Here is a 22,222-nt window from a genome sequence, read left to right on the forward strand (position 1 = left end):
GTAAACAGCTGTGGAGTATCTGTCTTTGTTATCTGTATCTGCAAAGCAATCCAGTCATTTTTCCCTGCCTCTCAGCTTACATTCTGCTTACAAGATGTGAACAGGGAGGAACAGGCAAGGTATTAGATTTTCTTTTTTTTCTTCATGCTGCTGCTTAGAGAATGTGGTCCCTGCACATGCCTTTGCACACAGTAGGTGAAGAGTGTGGAGCATACACATGTTCTAAATCATCACATTTGGCATACTTGAAATAGTTTGGGCCACACTACAAAATACTTTCTTCAAGCTAGCCTTTGGTGTTTAGTGGTGAAATGTGTGAAGCACTTTTGCTCTGTCAAGGTTAAGCTGCCCAGTACTAGGGCAGTGGAAGAGTCTTGTTCTTCTTCACTGGAGTTGCAGACCAACCACAACCTTGTCCAACGGTAAGGTAATTCATGTCAGCCAGGTAAGGCAGGCTAGAGAAAGAAGCATGGCCATAGTTTCCTGGTTAGCTCTACAGAGGGTATAATGTTCTGTTGTTAGCTTGTTAGCTCATCCCTAGGAGTTCGTGTGGTATTCCTGGTAGGAGTGCGGTTTTAAAAGGTTATGTGGTAGCTTTTGATGTTAACAGGGATGAGAGGCAGGTGGGTCACCTTCTACAATCCCAGAACAGATGTGAAGGTGCACTATGGCAGGCTAAAGGGAGTTCATTTGCAGCCTGAGTTGGTCTGTTTGCTTCAGCTGGTTTTCTGGTGCTTATGTGTGAGGGACAAAAGATGTTGAACCAAAAAAGTATATTGCACTACAGCTGTTCACACCATAGTCATCTTTGGCTGTATTGCTCTTTAACCTAAATTTGTATTTTTATGCTATCCTAATTTGTATTTTTTCAATGGAAGAAGGAACATCAGTATTGATTATGCATAGCTATTTAGACTTATGATGTGGTTTGGAGTTTCAATGACTGATGCAAGATTAAGATGGCTCTACAAGGTTACTTGTCTTAATGGTTAAAATATGATCAGAAGTAGGCAAGTGTGCTTCGCTTTATTTGTAACTTCTTGTAGCATTGCCTAAACTGTGCTCCATAATGCTTCTCCATTAGCAGCTCTTCTCTGTGGTTTTTCTTGTTAAATAAACATTTGCAATGAAATCTGCAGTACTGTTCTATCATGTATCATTGATTTAAGATAACTCAGTGTTTGCAGTAAGTATTCGTCAACTGTGTAGTTAATGTTTATACTCATCCCACATGAGTATGGATGTATGCTCATCCCATGGATACCTCATCCCACACCAAAGACTTCTGTTGGTTTTAAATTATACAGCTCATTGTGGCAGAAGTGCCTTCCTGAGGAAAACCATGTATTCCCAAAGAATACATTATTGCATTAAAGTATTCTTGGAGCTGGAATAACAGCAGACCTACTTTGATCGTGCAGTAAGGAGAAAAATATTAAATAGGTATGTTTAAGATTTGCTTAGAAACTGTTAGACAAATCCAGGTTGGGGTAAAGCTGTAAGAAGTTACAGGTAAGCAAGTACTCCTTAGTACTTTGATATAATACAAGCTTAATTATGCAGCCTCCTAGTCTTTGATTGTACAAGGACACAGTTACTGTCTAGCTCACCATGCTTGACTGCTTAGTGCCTGTTCCCTTGGATGCAGTGTGCAATTTCAAGTTAGGTTTCTGTGCATCTAGGAATGGGAGTTAGTGTATTTTCTTGTGGTCTGTATCTTTCTCAGTAATGTTTTTTTATTTGGTGTATGCCTGAAGTCCTACACCTCTTCCGGAGGTGGATGTCTACATGCAGTTTGAAGTCCTTTTTTTTTATTTTGACATGTTAAGTCAATCCTTTTAAAACTGAAATAAGTAAGAATGGTCATACTGTCAACATTTTAAACAATAGGTTATTGGATAAATTGTTTACTGTTATCAGAAGAATGACTCTAAAACCTCGTTGATAGGCAGCCAAGTAAAGCTGGGCAGCAAGGTCCAGGTTTTGGGCCTTCATCTGTATACTACTGGCCTTAAAGGGACAACAGTTCTGGCTTGAGTATTGCCCCACAGTCATCAGTGGTGTTTTGCTGGTAGTGTGTTCCCTCCTGGCACATTTCGGCATTTGTCAGCACTCCTTTGGACAATGTTTAGGCAAGATTTGGGGCATGATGCAGCTCAAGGGCTATTTTAAACTGCTGGAATGGGTTAGAAGTGGAGAATGTTTGACTGCGTGGGTGCAAGCTGTGCTTTGCCACTTGCCCTTAAGGCTTTAGGACAGGCCAGAGCTCGTTGTATTACCAACTACAGACATAGTCATGGGCTCAACCATGTCAGTGACTTCAGTGCTGGCAGATGAGTCACATGTTCCATTGCTATCTCTCCTCTAGGCCCCAAGAGTTGTACGTGTTTCTGCACAGCAGCCAGATTCTCCTAGAAAAGCTAGGAGTATGTCAGACATACTCCTTTCATGCCTACTAAATTTTGCCTTTCCTTAGATATATAGGAAAACCTAATTTGTGAACGAGAGACAGCCTTAGGCACAAAAAAATGCTTGGCATATCCAGAATGACAACATTTGCAAGCATGCTCACTGGCAGGATATAAGCTACCTGGGGAACTTCACTGTTATAAAGACAGGCATCTCAGGAGCTGCAGGCATCAGAGTGCTCTTGCAGACATCACCCATCTCCTGTGATTGTCTGGATTTTAGTCACTTAGAATCCTGTCTCAGCTGGAGTTTACTATGGACAGTGATTTCTAATATGTAATCTTCTAGGGTTTTTCTTACAGGGGAGAAACTCTGCTAAGAGTCACCAAACTTCACCATTTTCACGTGCTCACCATCCTCCCTTTGAAAAAGTTATGTTGGAAGGATGCAGCTTTAACCTTAAAGAAGGAACTGAGAATTGATTTGAGGTTTTCTGTCTGTACATACTAAATATACTTCTGCTTGCATCATGAGTGTGTTCCAGAAGCACGCATGATGAGAGAGGTCACTGGCATCACTGCTGCGTGGTGTGATAGTGCTAAAGAATCATACTGGTTCTGCTGCATGTGCTTTTGATTGTTTTGGGGTTTTTTTTTTTTTTTATATCTATGTATATTAAGGTTATGAGTTGACACTTCAGTTGTCACAGCTGTGGCTGGAAAGCCTTCTATGGTTTTGCCTTTATCATACAAGGCACAATCATACAAGGCACATTCTTACACGTCTGTAAGATGGCTGCTTTTTGGGTATTTGTAAATATACCATATAGTATCATATATATATATGTTTATATGCTTTTTGGTTTGAGCATATACACAGGTACTTTTTAATAAATGCATGAGTAAAATAGGTGTTTCTTTCGTGCCTTTCTGGTACTCCTGAAGAGTTTCCTTTTATAGAAATCATGATGTGCTTTTTGAGGCTTGAAACTTTTATCTGCCTTAACAGCTGAAGGCAACTTGAAAAACCAGGAAGAATACCGAACGATAGTCTTCACTGTCTGCACCATCACTCTGAAAATCTTCCTTGCCACTCCTGTTTATCATGAAGATGACTCAAGCTGTTATTCATGCTTGGGTGTTACCACCCAAGCAAATCCTCTAGGCTACTGGAAGAGAAACCAGAACACTTAAAGCCAAGGTCCTGTGTTTCCTACTTTTGTCTGTGTTGGCAATGTGTTCACTTCTTGGTAGGCACTTGCCAAATATACAAAACACTCACTGGGGTTGTAAGATATTGGTTATGTTAGCACAGTGTTAATGGATTTATCTGTTGCAGGTCTGCCAAGTCAGCCCAACCCTTTAGATGCTATTTTGATTCAAGTACAAACATGACTAAAGGGCTTACCTAAGACACAGCAACTATGCAGAGTTTTAATTCTGTGAAATTTGGATGCCATTCTTGATTAAGGATTTAAGTGTTTTGCCTGCTTCATCTACTGCTTTAAAGTATGGAGTTTCTCTTGTTAGGGGGATATGACTCCAACATTGTTAGACTTCTACAACTTAGGTATTGAGGCTCCCTCTATACTTGAGACAGAGCTGCACTTCCAGAAAGCAAGTAATTCTGTTTATCTTAGGCATTTACTTTTTTCCAGAAAGTTACTCACTTTCTGAAGGTACCTCTCTCCACTGACTTTAGACAGCATCTGTCTCAATGACAAACCTAAACTAGATGTATAATGTTTGTGAAGGTTAGTAAAAGTGAATTATAGGTTTAATACTAGTTTTCTTAACTATTTCCCCATTCCTTCCAGATTAAGGGGGCACTAGCAAGAGGCAGTTACTGAATTATGCCTAGTTTTGCTTTAGGTAGCTACTTGTGCTGTATATCTCACCTATGGTCACTGTTGTGGTTTCTGTTCATGTGGAGGTCATGTACTGTTACCACTACAGCTGTGGAAGCAGAGGATGTGTCATGACCTCTCTGGCTGTAGATTTATAACTATAACAGGGAGCTGGTGTTTATAGCCTGTGCTCAGTGGAGCTTGCAGCTCTGTTGGTGCAGCATAAAAATGTCTTGCCTGTGTCTACACTGGTCCCAAGTACGGAATTAGCCACAGAAATAAAACTTGGTTAACATGATACGCTTTTTTTTTTTTCCTTAAGGTTCCCCTGATTATTAGTACAATTTAAACAAAAAGTAGTGAAATAGTTTTCTGGGAATCCTTGTTTTTCAAACTTTTGGTTTTGTTTTTTGTGGGATTTTTTTTTTTTATATTGTCCGAAGTTTTGGTGGTCATACCACAGCTGGAGAGCTTTCATTTTAGTCCTACTCTGATTCTAGATAGTTTGAACTTCAGCTTTTCATCCTGCAGCATTGCAGTATCTGTGTTGCAAATACCTTGTAGGAATGTTTAATGGTTGCCCATGAGGAAAAAATACATTAGAATTCAGGGAGGTACACTTGCATTTCTTTAATTTTGTAAAATCTTGCTAAATTGAGCAAATCTGATGTGGCTGTCGCCTTAAATACAAAAGTAAATAATGCTTGGGTTAAATTCTGTGGCTGTATCCCAGCTGCTTCTTCCTTGGATGGGATTATGTTCTCTAACTTTGTAGTCTTGCCAATCTTTGTAGTGAAACAAAATTGGTGAAATGGGTGGAATGAAGGTTTGGTTTGGGGGTTGTTTTTGTTTTTTGGTCTTGCTTATTTTATCCAAGCCACAGTCCTGAATAACTGTCATAAGTTTTTGTTTTTGTTTTTTTATTATTCTTTCTATCCATATTGCTATGTTATTTGAACCATTCCATAGTGAACTTTACTTTGGAAGATAAAGTAGCTTCTGTTCGGAAGCAAAGTAGGTGCCAAACAAATGTTCTAATGTTGGAGGGGGTTTTTTCCCGGCTATATGCTCGCTTTTCAAACTTGTAACAGAAAACAGTATCTTGTCAAGCTCAAATTGCTAAATTATGTGTCATTGGGAATGGGATTTTGTCTCTCTGCTTGCTGCTTTTTCTTTAAGTTGTTGCATGCATAAATGCATGATTTTTTTTTTTTCTTTTTTGTAGGCCAAATAAGTGCTTTTGTGCCTGCTTTTATGCTGTGTAAATGTGTAGCATTTCCATTATATGTTTGTATCACTGAGTCTGTGCCTTACAGTAACTTTACAGTAATACACATTCCTTGTCAGGGATTAGGATACACTGGTTTACAACTGTTGCGTAGGCATAGTGCTCACCGTGCTCCAGAAAGGTCATCCCTCTAGGTTTTGTTAAAGTTCTTCCTTTGGGTTGGGTTTGCTTGTCAGAATGGCTTAGGCACAGGCTGGTGATTGCCTGTGGTACGGTTCTGTGCTGTGCCACTAATGTCTGGACCTGCATGCATGATGTTCCCCTGAACCCCTGAGCAGAAGCTTCAGGCTTACCCACTTAGAGTGTACCTAATCTGAACCTGGCTTGGGTAAGTACCTGAACTATGATTACCTTGTCCTTCCTGTTTGGGAGCTAGAGCAGAGCCCGTGCCCATGCCTGGCACACTCTGTTTCTGCCTGCTGCACCTTCCAGCAGCTCAGAGGAACTCTCTGAATTTATCTGGACAGAAATAACTGCTGGTTTTTCATTTTGGTTTGTGTTTTTTTTTTTTTTTTTTCCCCCCCCACTTGTCTACCCACAGGAGCATGTGAGCATGCAGTATGTATGGTAAAGTTTCTTTCACACATAAAAGGTGTTAAATAGCTTAAGTAAACAAGCAGAGTTTTTGAATTTGATTTCATTAATGAAAGATAGTTTTGTTAGTGCTGAAAAGGCAGATATTGTGATACGTGCTTCGCCATCTGTATTTTCATTTTTTTTGACATGTTTTGCTATATACTTAACAAATTCCTCCATTAAGAAATATCTGCAATGCTGTGGTTACAGTTTTCATTACTTCGTTATAGATGCTTCCCACTTTAGTCAAGTGTAGTTCTAACGTTGCATAATTGCACAGAAGGGTGAAGACTTACAACTAATGTCTACAATTGACTTGCTTTCATAAAGTAGCAATTTTTGCAGAATTCATCTGCAAAACGGAAGAGTTATCATAGCCACGGTTGTTTTTATGTGAGATAGACTTAATGCCATTTTCTAAGTAATAACTTTGGATGCCTCCTGTTACTAGCATTGTTACTTTTTTTTCTTTAAGGCAGCAACTCACCCTGTAAAAAAAGTGGCGTTAGGGAAAATTTTAAAGCTATGTGTATGGAAAGGTATTCTTTCATCTCTCCATAAAAAGGTAGGGGCTTCTTGTTAGAGGCCTGCCTTTGTTGTTGCTTGTGACTTGATTCTCATGTTTAAGCTGTATAAAACAGCCCTTCTCAGTGCAGGACAGCTTTAAGTTGTTACAGCTGGAGCAGTTAGCTTGCTTGTTAAATAGAAAAGCAATAATCTAAATGCTCAGTACTGGAATTTTTAGTTTTCCAACATAATAGTAGGCTTATAGACGATGTGTGCAAGGTGCTTTGTTGTAATTTTGTGTCAAGTTCAGTTTTTGTTATGGGGAAGAACTGGGCTTGCTTTATAAGCATCTGCATAAGAGGAACTGGAGTTGGGAGGATGTGATAAATGTGAAAGCCTTTGGTATCAAAGTAGAATTAGAGGATTAGAACAAACTTCTCCATCCAACTTCCTGCAGAAGTATTAGACTCTGCAAGCATGGCTTTCTGAATTTGCATTCCCCTTAAATGAGCTGTGTTGAGTATGTTCTGAAAACATGGTAATTCAGTGATAGTCAGTTGTATTTATACATTTTTTTTCACCACTTTGATAATTAGATAACATGTAGTCAGGGTATTTACAACTTCTATATTTAGAATCATTCTGATTTACATTTTGCCTTAGCTTTTGAAATGTATCCACTTTCATTTTGTCAGTGATGTTCAAATGCCAGTAACCCTGAGGTATAAAGGGTGATAGTCTAGCAAAAAAGGGAACTTACCAGGATTTACAGGTCTGCCCAGGTGCAAGAACCTTCTAATACTACATTTACTGGTGGAAAAGTATGAACAAATTGTTCTTCATTGATAAAACCCCTAGAAAATAACTTGGAAGAATAAATGCTGCTAGAGGATACTATGCTCAAGTGAGGTTTTCAGAATTATCAGTCTCAGAGGAACTTCACTGGGTTCACTGTAATTTTACCTGTTTATGTAGTTCTGAAAAGTTTCATCTTTGCTTATTGAAATTACAAATGAAAATCACTTTCTCATTTGTAAGAGATGATGGAAGACTCTGTAATCAGGAGTGATAAGGAAAGGCTGAATGGTGCTCCAAATGCTCCTTGCCTCTTCCAAAAGAAATGAAGAGGCAGTAATGAAACTAGTAGATTTGAAACAAAAAAGGGAGGTTGAGTTTTCTTTAGTTTTATTCCTCTTCTGCACAGAAACACAATGTGAATTTTTTACTGCAAAGTGCTGCGGGTGTTAAAAAGTTTTCTCACATTCAAAGGGAGACAGGACAAGATCACAGAAGAAAATATTTGATTGTTGCTGAACACACGAACACATCTGACCCAGAATGTCCTGAGAAACAGCTAGCAAAGCAGGACAGCACTTGAACAAGAGAAAGTCTTGCATGCCTCTCCTACTGTTATCTTCTTCCCCAGGCATCTAGCATTGGCCACTGTTGGCGGCAGGATTGCAGATTAGCTGAATGTGTGGGGTCTGATCCAGTACAGCCATTCCTGTCTTCTGCCTGAGCTCGTGAGCTGTTTTTCAATCTTTATACTTCTGTATCTGAGGTTACTTTCATCAGAAACAGAAGCTTGTGAGTTGATTTCACTTAAGGATATCTTTCCTACCTGAAGATTTATGGTTTGGTTGGTTTTTTTTACCCCCAGAGTACTTCTCATGAAAAATACAAAGATGTGTTTGACTTGGTATTGGTATTTCTGTAAATGTCAAAGACATACACTGAGTGAAACAGATTGACTTGCATTCTATTCCTGAGAAAGCCAGAAATCAAAATTTCAAGCTGAGTATAAAATGTATGAAATGAGAAATATTTTGCTTTTGAAGTGATGGTATGTTGAGGTAAATCAGAGGTGCTGGTAGAAAGGTTGTTTGTTTTCCTTGTCTTTGAAAGTGCTGGTTAAGTATCTAGTTATCAATGGCTGCCCACCTTGCATTAGATCGAAAAAATGCTTGCAATCAACTAAATTTTCACTGCTTTTATTTTTTTATGGTAAGCATGCAGTATCTGTGCTCTGTCGATGAAGAAACCAGACTACAAAAAATAAATTTGTAGGTTTTGATCCTAAAACTGAAATTCTAATCCCCCTTGCATAAACATGTGAATAAAAATAATGTAGCTTCAGGAAGTACTGGATGCTCACATTCAGATGCTCAGGAGTTCTGACAACATAAGCCTTTTCTGAGATGCTTAAATATGATTTGGGAGCATAACTCCTCATCTAGATTTAAATTTTGGCATAAGCTATTACCAGAGGGGTGGTAGAGTTGGTATCAAAGGCAGGGGCAGATGGAAGGAGTGCAGCCATTCAGTGAAAACATTGCTCCATCCACAGCTCTCCAGGGTAATCCTGTTGCAGAACCAGAAAAGGTGGAGTAGTAGCCTAAGAAAAATAACCTAGCAGTGATATTAAGGGCTTTAGTCTCAAAGTCTTTGGAGGGAGTCTAATATTAAACAGACTCTTTAGAGAGATGCATTAGAGATCTGGCTTTTGAACTTTGAATTTGACAGTGACTTTTTATTTGTCAGTGGCATATGGAAAGTTACAGAATTTCTACTCGTGCTGGGTCTTTTGTGCATTTTTCTGAAGCTGGAAATGGATCAGAAGAGTTAAGGATTCCTAACTGTGATAACTGCCTCTTTTCATATGTTATGCAGACATTTATATCTATGCTATCTTTGAAGCTTAAGTTCATACTATTTGAATTTTCCTTTCAAAAGTTGTGTGGGTAAAGGTTTAAAATTCTGTTAAATTTGAAATTCAGTCACTAGTTTCTAACAGTCTTTGAGTAACTCAGTTTTCCAGTATTAATAGGCAATGTATGGTTGTTTTATAACAATTAAGCAAAAGCTTCACAAAGGAAAATAAACTCAATCAGATAACGTATGTACCCTGACAGCTCAATGTGCATTTTCTCCAACATTAATTTGCACTTCTATATACTGATCTGAAGTCAAAATGCCTCAGTGGTATATCTGTGTTGCAGCTGACTACCCTAAATCTAAAGTGCAGATTCATTTTAACTCACTTTATATTCTTGATTCATTGTTTTTGAGGAGGAAAAACCAATACTTACTTTCAGCTTTTAAATATTTATTTAATTTTACAGTGATGTAAAATTAATTTTGAGGAATATGTACACAGTGTTCTAACAGCTGGGAAACATACAGAGAAGGTTTTAAAGCACTTCTGTTTATATATTCCTGTTTGTAACAGTAATATAAGTAGATTTCTGCTTTTACATGGCTTTGACTTTTCAAAGCGTCTTGATTGTCTTCGCCAGCACATAACCCCAAGTAATTTATTTGTATACTTTATAAAGTTTGCAAGAAAACAGCATTTGAAATCTTAAATGCTCATGTTAAAAATATTTCTAGAACACAAAGATTGAGAGGAAGTTTCATTCTAAAAATCCCTGTGTCTTGACTTTCTGTCTGGGAAACCAAATTGTTTTACCAGTTGTGAAATATTTCAGTTGATGCACATGCTCATTGCTAGTTAGCAAAGGTCACATTTTTCTAAGAAACTAGTACTTTGAGATTGAATTACCTTGTTTGGAGGATGTTATTTTGCTCAAAAGTCATGTTGAGTTGAAGAACTTTTCATGAAAGAGTTTAATAAGTGGTAACTGTACCAAGAACTGTGGTATTGTTATAATTACACAGACATCTGAGACAGAGATGAGAAGAAAAACCAGTTTGTCTGAGTTGTTTCCAGATGCCCTAAACTACCAGAAGACTTAATTGCCTTATGGGGGCCAGGCTTGTGGAGAGAGCATATATTTTGTGAGATAAACCTGGGAGAAACAAAGTTCTTGCAACCTATTGATTGAAGCTTCCTATGAATACAATGGTCTCTAAGAAGGAAGGTGCAGGGAGAAAGGCAGGAATTAAGGTATAAGATACAGAGAGAAGAGTAAACTCCAGAGCAGGCACAGGAGCTGAAGTGGTATAATTAATATACTGCTGTTTTCCTCAGCAGCAGGATCCTGCAGTGCAAACCAGATACTTTCACCCCCATCCTCAGTAACTTGGAAACCAGTATCATTGTTAAAGATAAGCAATTGTTTTTACTTCAGAACCACCTCTCCCCACCCCCCCAAACTACTTTTTCATTTGTGTTTGGCTTGACAGACAGTCCTTGGACTTCGGTTAACCTAATCCAAACCCGAGTTTGTTTCTAACATACAACCAGCCAGAACAGACATCTGACATAAATTCTTAAAATACTTTTTCTGTGTACTCTTATGCTTAACACTTTTACAGTCTTATCATAAATTTTTTCTGATGTGAAGGAAGCATAACATTTACATATGAGGATATATTTCCACAGCTGAAGAAATGTGCAGGCTTGTAATTCCAGTTTAGTCCCGGCAGTCTTTTAATACAGTTTATATTGTGGAGTCACTGTCAAATATTTTCATTTTTATGGTTTGAAGGCTGTGTTGAATGAAATTTTCTGAAACTGGCCTTTCAGAGAATCTGATGTCCCGTGGTCTGGTGGACCTGTTCTTTTTTATCGAATTCTGGATTGTATCTGATGTGAAGTAATAGACTATAGGGTCAAAACAGCAGTTTGAAACAGCGATGCACAGAGTGATGGGGTACATAGTCCTGACTGCAGTTACCACAGAACAATTAATCCAGGTCTGTGTTCTCATAAGGGAGTAAAGTATTAAGGTAATGTTATAAGGCACAAAGCAGAAGCAGAATATCACCAAATGGACAAAAATCATTTTGAGTACCTTTTTCTTGCTTAATTTATTCCGACTTAATGTAAGGGGTTTATTCAAGGTCCGTAAGACCATGGTAGAGCAGGTCACGTTCAAGATGAGGGGAATGAAAAACCCAACGATTTCGATGAAGATAACAATCCGGGATAAGTAGGTTTTCCACGTGTCCTCCGAAAAGTTTTCAAAGCAAGTCCTTTGTTCGGTATTATTCCGGCGATTTGTAGACTGGAAAAAGCTCGCTGGTGTGCTGCCTGCTAACACTGTTATCCATACTGCAGCACAGACAATTTTTGCATTCCTTTTGGTTCGGAGAGTCTTGGATCGAAAGGGGTGTACTATAGCTAAAAAGCGATCTACACTTATGCAAGTCAGAAATAAAATGCTCCCATACATATTTGTATAAAAGAGGGTGACGGAAATCTTGCACAGAATGTCTCCAAACGGCCAGTTTCTCGTTACGAAATAATAAATCCTGAAGGGTAATGTAAACACAAAAAGCAGATCCGATATTGCTAAATTAAGCATGTAAGTTGTAGTTTCATTTCGCACCTTTAATGTACAAGTAAAAATGTAGATAGCAACACAGTTTGCTATGAGGCCGAGAACAAACACCATACTAAAGATACAGCCATATAAAGTATATTTAAAGGAGTCCTCAGTGGAACAATTAGAGCTTACCATTATAATGGTATATTAAAGATTCCTGTGATTTGGAGGTTTCTCTGGTATTTTTATTGCAACTTTTGTAAAATTCCAGGAGAACTTGTAGATATATTTGAGCTGTGTAATTGGCAAGTTTGTTGCACTGTAAAGCTTCAGGAAAGAAACACAAGCTCTGTAGCAGGGGAGTACATCTCCAGCAGTGGTCACCAGGAGGTCACTCTTCCCTTCCAAGTGCTATTTGTAATCACATAGCCGGTCTTCAGAAGTCAAAAAACATATCATTTGTGGCTGCTGAGTTCATCCCAAGGCTTGCTTAGTTCCATTTCCCCCTTGGTTCAATGAAGCTGCTGTAAAACTTTCTGCCTTACTCTTGGCTGCAGATTGTGGTGGTGAACTCTTGTCCATTCAAGCTTGCTGGGCATGTACGCTTTAGAAAATGATTTCCTGGATGCCGGCAAAGCGTCAGCACTTGCATTTCTCCCTCAGCCTTCTTTCTGCAAAACAAGCTTTCCAGCTCCTGGGAGCGCTTGCATGCTTGCTCGCCCTGTGGGGTGGGAAGCAAGCTGCTTGCGAAGGCAGAAATGAAATTCCAGAGCGTGTTTGTTCCTGTAGAGCACGGCTCTTGCTTCCCGACTGCCTCTCGCCAGCCCGGCTCCGTCTGAGGAGGAGAGCAGGGAGCTCAGGCAATTTGTAGCATGACATCACAGGAAGAAGAGGTTGAACTGGCAGGCTGAAGAGTGGTTTCAATTCGGTTTGTTTGCCTTACTCTAATCTGATAATGTGTCTGCTGGGACTGTACCTCGCAGGCGTGCAAATGGTCACCAGCAGAGTGCTGCAGCTGCAGCCTCTGGTTAGTTCTTTCCATACTCCCTGAAGGGTCCTTTGTCAGTGTTGCTGGAGTGTGAAAGCTTCATTGCAAAATCTTTTTCTGCAGTTATAAGGAGACTTTTAAGTGTCTGAATAACTCTCATGCCTTAAAATTCCTGTTTATGTTTGGAGATAGTGATTATTTTGGGCTTTTATATTTGATATGGGATTAAACTAATGTTACATTTTTTGATAGATATCTTGGCTTGTGATAGATAACGCATTAAATCAACAGAAATCAGCCTAATTCCCTCAATGCACCAGTACAAACCTCAGGAAGGACAAAGTAACATTGATAGGTAATTAAATAATTTAACCAAATAATTGGTGAAAGAGAGAAGCATACAGATTATTAACCTGTGGGTTGCTCTTAGATATTCCCAGGACTGAGGTGTGTGGCAGTGGGAGGAGAAATTTTTAACTTGTTCTATATTAGAAAGCTTATCCCAATCTTCATTTCTAATCAGAAAGATGTTTCTTTTTACAGAGAATATGCTTCAATTTTTGTATAAATTTGTGGCACAGAAAGCATTTTCTTCAATTTGTAAGCACAGAATTAATATACCAAAAGAAATATTGCACTATGCAATTGTTTCTGGTAATATAAAGGAGGCCAGTTATTGTGCATCCACAAAATACTCCCATTAGCCAGTGATTAATGAGACGAAAACATGTTGTAACTAATTAAATTAAGTAAATATAAAAAGCTCTTGTTGCTTATAGGGGCAGATAGGAGATAAATCTCAGTTTAGACAGACTCATCCATTTAACAACAGGTTGGATAGACTCACTTCTGGCATCAAAACCAGTCTATTTCTAGTGCTTAGAATAACAAATCTCTTCATATCTGGCTGGGTGGCATGGTTCTTTTGAACTAGATTTTTAATCAGTTGTACCTAAGCAAAGCTCTGGGCAAAACCTTTCTAGTCTGCTGTAGAGGAGAGTATAAATAATAGCACTTCACAGGGATTTGGCATAGTTGGTTGTCTTTTTTTTTTTTTTTTTTTTTTTTCTTTGCTGCCTTTTTTAATGTAAAGTACGTCAGGCAAAATTCAGAAACATGTAAAAATGGCTCTTGCTTATTTTAGTTCAGGTTTTCTTGATAAGTTTCTTCTGTGAAACTCTTTCACCTTGATTTTGAGGTGAAAGCAATGATCTTAAGGTCCGTTCCAACCCTCACTATTCTATGATTCTTTGAATAGGCTATAACCACAAGAAACCTTTTGAACTATTTTTAAAACTCATACTTAACTGTAAAGTGTAGTGCATTTTCCACTTCTAAGCAAGAAACGAAAGTGTGAACTTTGCAGTCTCTTGTGTGTCCAACTCAACTTGTACCGTAGCATAAAGCTGTTTTACCTGGCTTTCCTCACAAAACAGTTGTTGCATGTTACTAAATTTTGTTTCTATTCCCAGCAGCCTTTCATGGTGAAAGGGCACTTTTCCTGTAAGAGTCCAAGACTTCTGCAATGGGCCATGGGACCTCTGAGCTCAGTTTTCCTGCTCTGGCATTGTTTGCACAGGAAAACTGTGTAGGGCAGGATCAGTTACTGGAACGAAAATCCCTGAAGTACAGAAATCTGACATGAAGTGTCAAAACCTCAAGCCATAATTCACGCTAAGAGAGAGAAACTGATGGAAATGAGTTTGTCTCCCATTCACTGGACTTGATTTATTGTTTGGGTGAAGGTGTGTGTGCACAGACACAAGGTGCTCTTTCTTTCTTTAGAGGAAAACAACATCTTCAGTATTAGTAACCTAATAAGTTCTTACAGTGCTTCCAAAGCCAGGAAATGCACTGTCAAATGAAGTTTATCAGATGCACAAAATGCTGTATGTAACTCCATTATTCTATAACTAATGTTACTGGTTTTAGAAACGTCACTGTATCAGGCTACAGAGATTTGTTCTCATTTCAGTTAAAGCAAGCTTATGTAAAAGAACTTGTGCTTATTGTTGCAGTGAAGACAACCCTGGCAGGACAGTATTTTCTTTGTCCTAAGTGTTGTTATTTGTCCAACTGTCTTCATGGGCTATAGCATTTTTCATCTGTTTACTGGAGTTTCTCTTTGAGCATGTGTATGTACAGGAAGGAATTAATTATGCTTCAGACGTAGGGCTGGAAGCCAGGAAGTCTGTTCTGCCTGTGCCACAGATTGCTGCTCCAACCCTGGCAAAGTTTTCTATGATTTTATGCTTTTTAGCTTCCCTCTGTGTAAGAGCTCATTCACTTCTTCACTGCGATGTGAGGCCATCTTAATTGTTAAATATGTTTTGGAGTCCATGGATTATAGAATATAGAACAGTTTGGGTTGGCAGGGACCTTTGGATGCAGAACTCTCTATTAAATATGATCCTGAGATAATTACAGTAGCTAGTGAATAGCAATAAAATGTGGGAAGGTTAAAATTTTGTATTTTTATGTTAAATTCCTGCCAAGCAACAGGATCTCTTGAGAGACTTGATTCAACTCTCTAAGTCTATGGGGAAGGAGGTGCAGAGAAGGCAGGGTTGGGAACTTTGACCTTCTCAGCTACCTTTCAGGAGCTGCCTGCTCAGATGCTCATAAGTCACTGTAAGACTGCTTCTGGTAAGTGGTTTACTGCTGCCTTAAAATGCAATGATGGTGTCCACCTACAGAGACAGTGTGAAGTAGTTAGCGCACTGAAAATTCCCTTTATTTCCCGTTAAAATTTTCCAGTGTAATAGGGAAGTCTTTAAATGAGCATTAAAAGACTTATTTTTATCTAGCCAGGCTAATCCTGTGTAGTCAGTTAAAGACTCCTCCATATCCATATGGTTAGCTTAGTACAAATGGAACTACACATACAAATTACACGTAAAAGAAAACTCTAAGTATTTTCTGCTGAAAGCTTGACTGGCCTTCTAGAACCAGTTTTCCTGATTAGTTTTTGTTTTACTAGCCATGTTCTAATACATAACTGCCAAAAATCTTTCAAATATTAAAAACTTGAAAAAGGGCAGGAGAAGCTAAAGTATTTGGGCTATGAGTCTGTCAGGTTCTCTCAGTTAAAATAATTTCTTTATGTGTGTAGTTGCTTAAAAAGAGAAAAGGAAGTTCAGAATAAAACAAAAATTCTCCATTCCTGTGCATTTGGAATCCTTCTCTCTCTTCTTTGGAGTTGTTTCCATTTCCATTATAGGAAGCACGGCTGCTCCTCTCCTGCTTGCAGAAAGAGGAAACTATTTTTCTCCTTTTGTATAAATCCAGGCTCCTAGAATTTCTTCGTTGTTTCCCTTCCCCCCCCCCCATTGTTGGAGACGAGGGCTTTTTAATCCTAAATACATGAATAGTGAAGGTATTTTGTTGTTGCAGTCTCTCTAAATGACTTGAGAACAGTGGATTACTTTGGGTCTTTGCTCTTAAAAATAGGTGCAATCAATACAACAATCACACTTTAGGAAATGCCACTTTTAGTCAAATTCTAGTTCTGAAACACTTCACAGGATTTGTTGTATGTCTGTGTGTGGGTAAGTAGTTTCTTTTAACCACTTCAGTTAGTTACATGAAGTCCCTTCCTTGCTGTCCTTTATGTACCTGTTTTTATAATGAGGACTACAGAAAACATGTTTTACTTAAGGAATACTGTGTAAATGCTGATAGAGGCAGAAAGGAAAATCAGTATGTGTTGATTAATAATTTTTAAGCAACTAAGAGGCAAATAAGTATATTCTGTTGCTTTCCTAGCTGGAACCTCTCCTTTGAAGTGGAATTTCAGGTTTAAAGTGCTGCTGTTGGGACTGTGTTCAGTCATTGCACTATCTCTTAGCGTGATATAATCCTTTAGAATACTTACAAGACTACTTGAGGCTTTCTAAATACTCTAATTTATGGGTGAACTTCTTAAGAGAATGAGAAAATAGGAGAATCTTTAAAAATACTGATGATTTAACATTCTTTTTCTTGTTTCATTTTGATTTTGTGTAGAAGTTTTTCTGAAGCAGTCTTTTGGAGCAGCTTTCCATGCCCAGTGATCTAGAACTTTTCTCTGTGTCCTGGCAATTGTCATAAAAGTTCTGAAGATATTTTTAGAATATTTAGTTTCAGAAAATATTATATGTACCCTCTGCTTTCATTTTGGAGCTTGTTCTTGGCATTATTTGATTTGTTGTCCACCATAATTGAGAGAGAGACTGAAAAGAGGGGATTGATTTTTATTTTTTTAGAGCTCAATACTGCAAGTTTGACAGTAATTTTTTTGATAGCACTAACAGAAATGGACAGTGTCTACCAGTAAAAAGAAGCTTTGTGATCTCAAAGGTCCAGTTAATGCCAGTGAACACGTTAGGCTTACCTGCAATATGTAAACAGTATTGTAGAATATGCAGATTGGTTGTTTGCATTATAAATGCCCATTGGAAGTTACAGCAGTGTTTTAGGCCATTGACAGATGACTGATAAATATTTTCATGAAGGTTCTTGAGTCGTACTTTTCATGTAACTCAGGGAAAGGCCCAGCACCAGTGTTTGCTTATATTCTCAAACGTTTTGATGTGCAAAGTAAACTTTTCTGAGAAAGTGCTTATAAAGATATCTAGTGGGAGCAAGCAGTGACTAGGTAAGATATTATCAACATGTCCGTTTGTTATCTGATACATTTAAAATATTGATTCCTACTTCCCTGTAATATATGCAGCAAGAGCAGTTAAGAAATGCCATATACTTACCCCTCCCTGCAGCCTCGACTTTCGAATCTTCATTTTCTGTAATTAGGAACAGTGTGTGTGTATGTCTGATAGGGGTTGCTGATTTAAGCCCCTGGGCCTTTATATAGTCTTACTTCAAGGGAGAACTTACTTTGCGCGAAGAAGAAAATCACCATTTCCATTGCATCTTTGGAGTAATTTAACGAGCCCACTTGGCAGGATAGGAAGTTTGAAAGACAAGCAAATGGTTCTGCTGCTGGGTAGTACAGTAGTTCTCAGAGGCCCCATAGTGTATTTAGTAGACATTGTACAGATGTTTGTTAGGGACAGTGGCATTGAGAGTTGGCAGTTTATAACAGGTATCTTACTGCTTTAAAGATAATCCTTTCAGAATTCACCTCTGTAGAAGAGTTGATTTTATATTTTTTTTTACGTGAACATTTTTTTTCTGTCCCCCAGTCTTTCTTAAAAATGATTTTCCATTTCTGGTGGGAGGGAGGAAGGTGTTTGATGGAGAGCTGTGTAACTGGGATTGGAAACTGTTTAATCCATCTGACCATGCTCTGCATATGCAGTTCCTCCTGCACAGTCCTGTCAATCAAAATGTTCTTTTAGCTGCTTTTGCTGTATCCTGTGCTAGCTGTGCTGAAGGCTGTAGGTGTAGCTGGAGTCTTCATGCCAGCAAAAGGTGTGTTTTACTCCACATCTATACAGTCCAAGCATGTTAAGTTTCAGTATTACACTCTGTGCTGATGGCAGGAAATACTCAAAGTAGAAAGTATGTGAAAGGTAGGTTTAGGAGAAATGGCTACACTGCAGTTCAGGTTTGTTTTTCTAGTGCAAATAAGCAGAGAAGCTGTAAAATTCAACAGACTTCAAATTGCATCTTTCTCTGTGTAATGTGTGACCTTTACACTCTCTGGAGTTTGAAAGGGAAACATTTTGGGGGGCTTTTATAAGCCTGGCAGTTTAAAATTCCTTGGAGGGAGAGGAAAGCTTCCAAGTCATGGCAACCTTCCTGCATTTGCTTAAGCCATAGCAATTAAACAGTACCAAGTTCGACATGGTTATATGTAACTTCAGTAAAATGGAGTTCACGTATTTCAGTCAAATCCTGCCCAATGGTAGTTCATGGCAGGATCAAGTTTTAAAATTAGTATGATGCCTTTTGAAACACTGATCAGTGAGCTTCTGTTCTGAATTTGCAAATAAGATACCACATCCTGATTGTAGTACTAGCAGAAAGAGCTTGAAATGCTTTTTATTGGAAAACATATTGACAAATGTAAGGTTTCTGTGAGAATGTTTCGGTGAAATTTCTTCCAAAAAGGCTGACTGAACTTAAAAAACAATAAAAACTTCAGAAGCTAATTTAGTTTTTCTCAGATTTCAGGAAGTAAAACTGGGAGCAAGACTTCGATTTCCTCAAAATAGGATGCAAAACAGAGTGGTTTCATCAGAAACATTGAAACTTTGGGTTTGCTCCCTTTAAAAATGACCGAGAGTTTCTTGGTCAAATAGAAAAGCAGTTTGTTACTGAAGGATTTCACGTTTTTCTTGTGTGAATTACAAATATCTTGCTTTTTCATGAGGCCAAGAGAAACATAGGTTTCAATTTTTTGGCGATGTACCATGTCAGCCAAGTCAGTTATACTGCTTTGCTGGTATGTGCGCTTCATGTATTGCCTAATGCTACCGATACATTACTTCAGTCACATTCATTCTCTTTTGTACGTGTTGCAGTTTTCAATTACATGCCAATAGAAATAAAACGAAAAGATAAGTGTTCAAGGAGCAAGTGTTACACAGGGGAAGGAGAGAGCAAAGGCTGTGCAAATGTCTTGATTTTCATGAACACATCCACTCCCTACACTTGGGAGTATCTGAGCAGTCCCCACCAAAGCATCAAAAGTGCTCTCAATTTTGGCATTTTACGCTTCTGGTTGCCCTCCTGGGTCTTGCAAGGAGCCTCCAAACCCAGTGTAGGCTTCAGGTTCCAGAACGGCTGGGTGAGGGGCTGCAGGTGGGAAGATTGGATGTTGAGTCTGGGTCTGTTAATGTAGCACAAGGCCTCCCAATAGGGAGGGAAGTTTTTGCATCAGTGCTATTCAAATGTGAAGCAAGGGATCTGATATGTGGTATTTCAGGAAAAAAAAAACCAACCATGATCCTTGTCTTTCTATAACTGCTGATTTTAAAACTTGCAGAAGATTAATGTTGTTTTCTTAGATCCCTGTGAAGTTTTCCAAATAGAAGTGTGCTGAGTTTTAAGCACAAGGTTGTGTTGTTTCCCTGGGTATCAGCAAGATCTAATTTGCTGTTGTACTCCAGAACTCAGGCACTTTTGTCCACAAACACATTTTCTGTAAAGTCAGTTATCTTTATGGTCTACTCTTACAGTTATGTAATTCAGACACCTAAAAGGGAATAAAAATAGCTTGGTCTAATTTTTAACATGCTTGAAGAAAGTTAAAAATGAGAAGGATAAACTGGCAACAAAAATCTTATGGTACCTGACTGTACTGTAACGCTGTGCATCTGTTGTTAGTCAGATAATCCAGAATGACTGTGTGTCAACTATTTCCAACCGTTCTTTCTACTGTCCCCCAAACTGGCAAGGTGAGAGGAAGTAGCTCGTTTTATATGAAGTAGTAACTAGCAATTGTCCTCTATGACATCCAGTTATTGTGTTACATTATACCATTGTATTTACACAGACAAGCATTTAGGCTTGACCTTATGGTGTAAACTGGAAACCAGGTGTTTTAAAGCACTATAAATCAGTAATTTCTTGCATTATTTTGCTCTGAGTATCTAAGGAGGAAATGTTTTGCCTTCTACCATGGTTTGCAGAGCCTGAGCTAGCCTTCACTGATCAGTCTTCAAGGAAAGATTTTCGGTGTGGCCAGGAAAAAGGCACTGAATATCTCATGTCTAGCATTATTTTCTGTGAAATAATACTGGCCTAATTTGTAGAGATGTTAGTTTGAGCTTCCTGAGCTTGTTCCTGAGGTCCAAGTGACCATAGCTATAGCTTACCACACAGACACACACACTTGGATCTTACATAAATTGTTTAGAGTTTTTTGCCCCTTTTTAGTGTTTTTGCCCTTCTTTGCTAGCTCAGCTGCTACTTTGGTGTTAGAAAAAAATTAAAGCAGATACGTTGCATTGTATTAAGGTTTCTTTAGCCTTTGTTAAGGATCCTTGAGTAACTCCGTGATACTCCACATTTTAGTTTAAGATACTTCTGACTCCCCATCATTTACAAGGGGATACTCATGTTTGACAATTAGTTACGTTTTCCGTCTCAGATTGATGGAAACCTGATGCTGACATACTAATTTTAGACTTGTTTCTGGTATGGTTATACGAATCAACAGTTCGTAGCTCAGGAAGTCAACTAGTGCTATAGATCAGTGAAGTTGCCCTCAAGAGGAATGGGTGGGAGTGAAGCGATAACTGGAAAAAAGCCAGGGCGGTAAGGAGATCAGCACTTTTTTTAGTAGCAAGTACTGTAATTTCTGCCTCAGAACTAACTGCAAAAATTTGAGAGAGAACGGTAGGAAAACCAGTAAATGTTAAAATACTGGGTTTGTGAAATTATTATAAAGTAAGTATAAAAGGGGTAGAACATCAAGAAAAATAGATGCTAGTGTCTTTCAGATCTGTTTCAGATCTGGTTTTGTTTCAGAGCTGTTCAGACAAGTTAATGAAAAGTTTGGGGTGTTTTGAGTGATTCTTACGCTTTTCTATGTCACACAGTCAACATTCAATTATTTCTTTTCAGTTTGGGAAGAATGTATTTTTAATGAGGACTAAACAATAGCCGAAGACTTTTCTTGACCTTCTCTTGTTAATCTGATCTCCAGTGCACTACTCCTTACCTCTATTATACCATATTTTGTCTGCTCATGAAATAACAGCTTGTAAAGCAGAAATGTTTAATTAGAGACATCTTGTTAAATTCTGTCACAGGAGTGCTCAGAAGCTCTGCATATACTTCTGCTTTGAAAACTAAGCACAACACAATGCCAGGTTTTTTCTGCCTTGAGCAAATAGTAGGTGTAGACCAAAGTAACTGGGCTTGAGATACTCAGTAATGGTAGTCACAGAAGCACTGGTGCAAATGAAGATCAAAACTCATCTTAAGGGTTGGGTTTATGCCAAAAAATGTAGCTGATAGTTTTGTTACAACTTCAGATTTTTCTTTCTTTACTTTGTCACGTATAGTTTTCTTCAGATTGAAATATTTTTTTAAAAGTGGTTGATAAATCCATCACATAAAAGTTTTCCTGCTTGTGCTGCCTTCCTTTGTTATCAAACATGGCAAATTGTTTTTGGAACTCCAATTTCTTTGTCATATATTTTCTTTCAGATTATATGAAGCACATTACAAGGTATGCCAGGTTGAATGGGGCTTTAAGCAACCTGACCTAGTGGAAGGTTTCCCTGCTTCCAACACAAACCATTCTGTGATATTTATAGTCCTTTTTGTTTTTAAATATCATAGAGCATCTGCTCTTAATGGTTTCAGGATGTGTACCATCCCCTAGCTAATGTTACTTTTTCTAGAAATTTGGTCTTTTGGTACGTGCAGCTCATCCACATCCTCTGCAGATTATCTGTTGTATCTTTTCTCGTTCAATACAT

The 22,222-nt window shown here is 38.3% G+C and overlaps 2 protein-coding genes across 2 annotated transcripts in view; one reads left to right on the plus strand and one right to left on the minus strand.

Annotated features, from left to right (window-relative positions):
- The window catches only part of RB1 (retinoblastoma 1), a gene marked incomplete at its 5' end in the record, with an annotated part of 62,741 nt that overhangs the window by 26,454 nt on the left and 14,065 nt on the right, over positions 1–22,222 (plus strand). The window lies entirely within an intron of this gene.
- LPAR6 (lysophosphatidic acid receptor 6) lies at positions 10,973–12,052 on the minus strand. Its single transcript, XM_010009867.1, has one exon. It carries the CDS (start codon positions 12,050–12,052, stop codon positions 11,030–11,032), a length of 1,023 nt encoding a protein of 340 aa, XP_010008169.1. The 3' UTR covers positions 10,973–11,029.

Source organism: Nestor notabilis, unplaced genomic scaffold (genome assembly GCF_000696875.1).
Source record: "Nestor notabilis isolate BGI_N333 unplaced genomic scaffold, ASM69687v1 scaffold5992, whole genome shotgun sequence".
Lineage (NCBI taxonomy): Eukaryota > Metazoa > Chordata > Aves > Psittaciformes > Psittacidae > Nestor > Nestor notabilis.

Excerpts from the sequence above, each read along its gene's own strand:
- LPAR6 (XM_010009867.1), bottom strand. The coding sequence starts at position 12,052 with ATGGTAAGCTCTAATTGTTCCACTGAGGACTCCTTTAAATATACTTTA.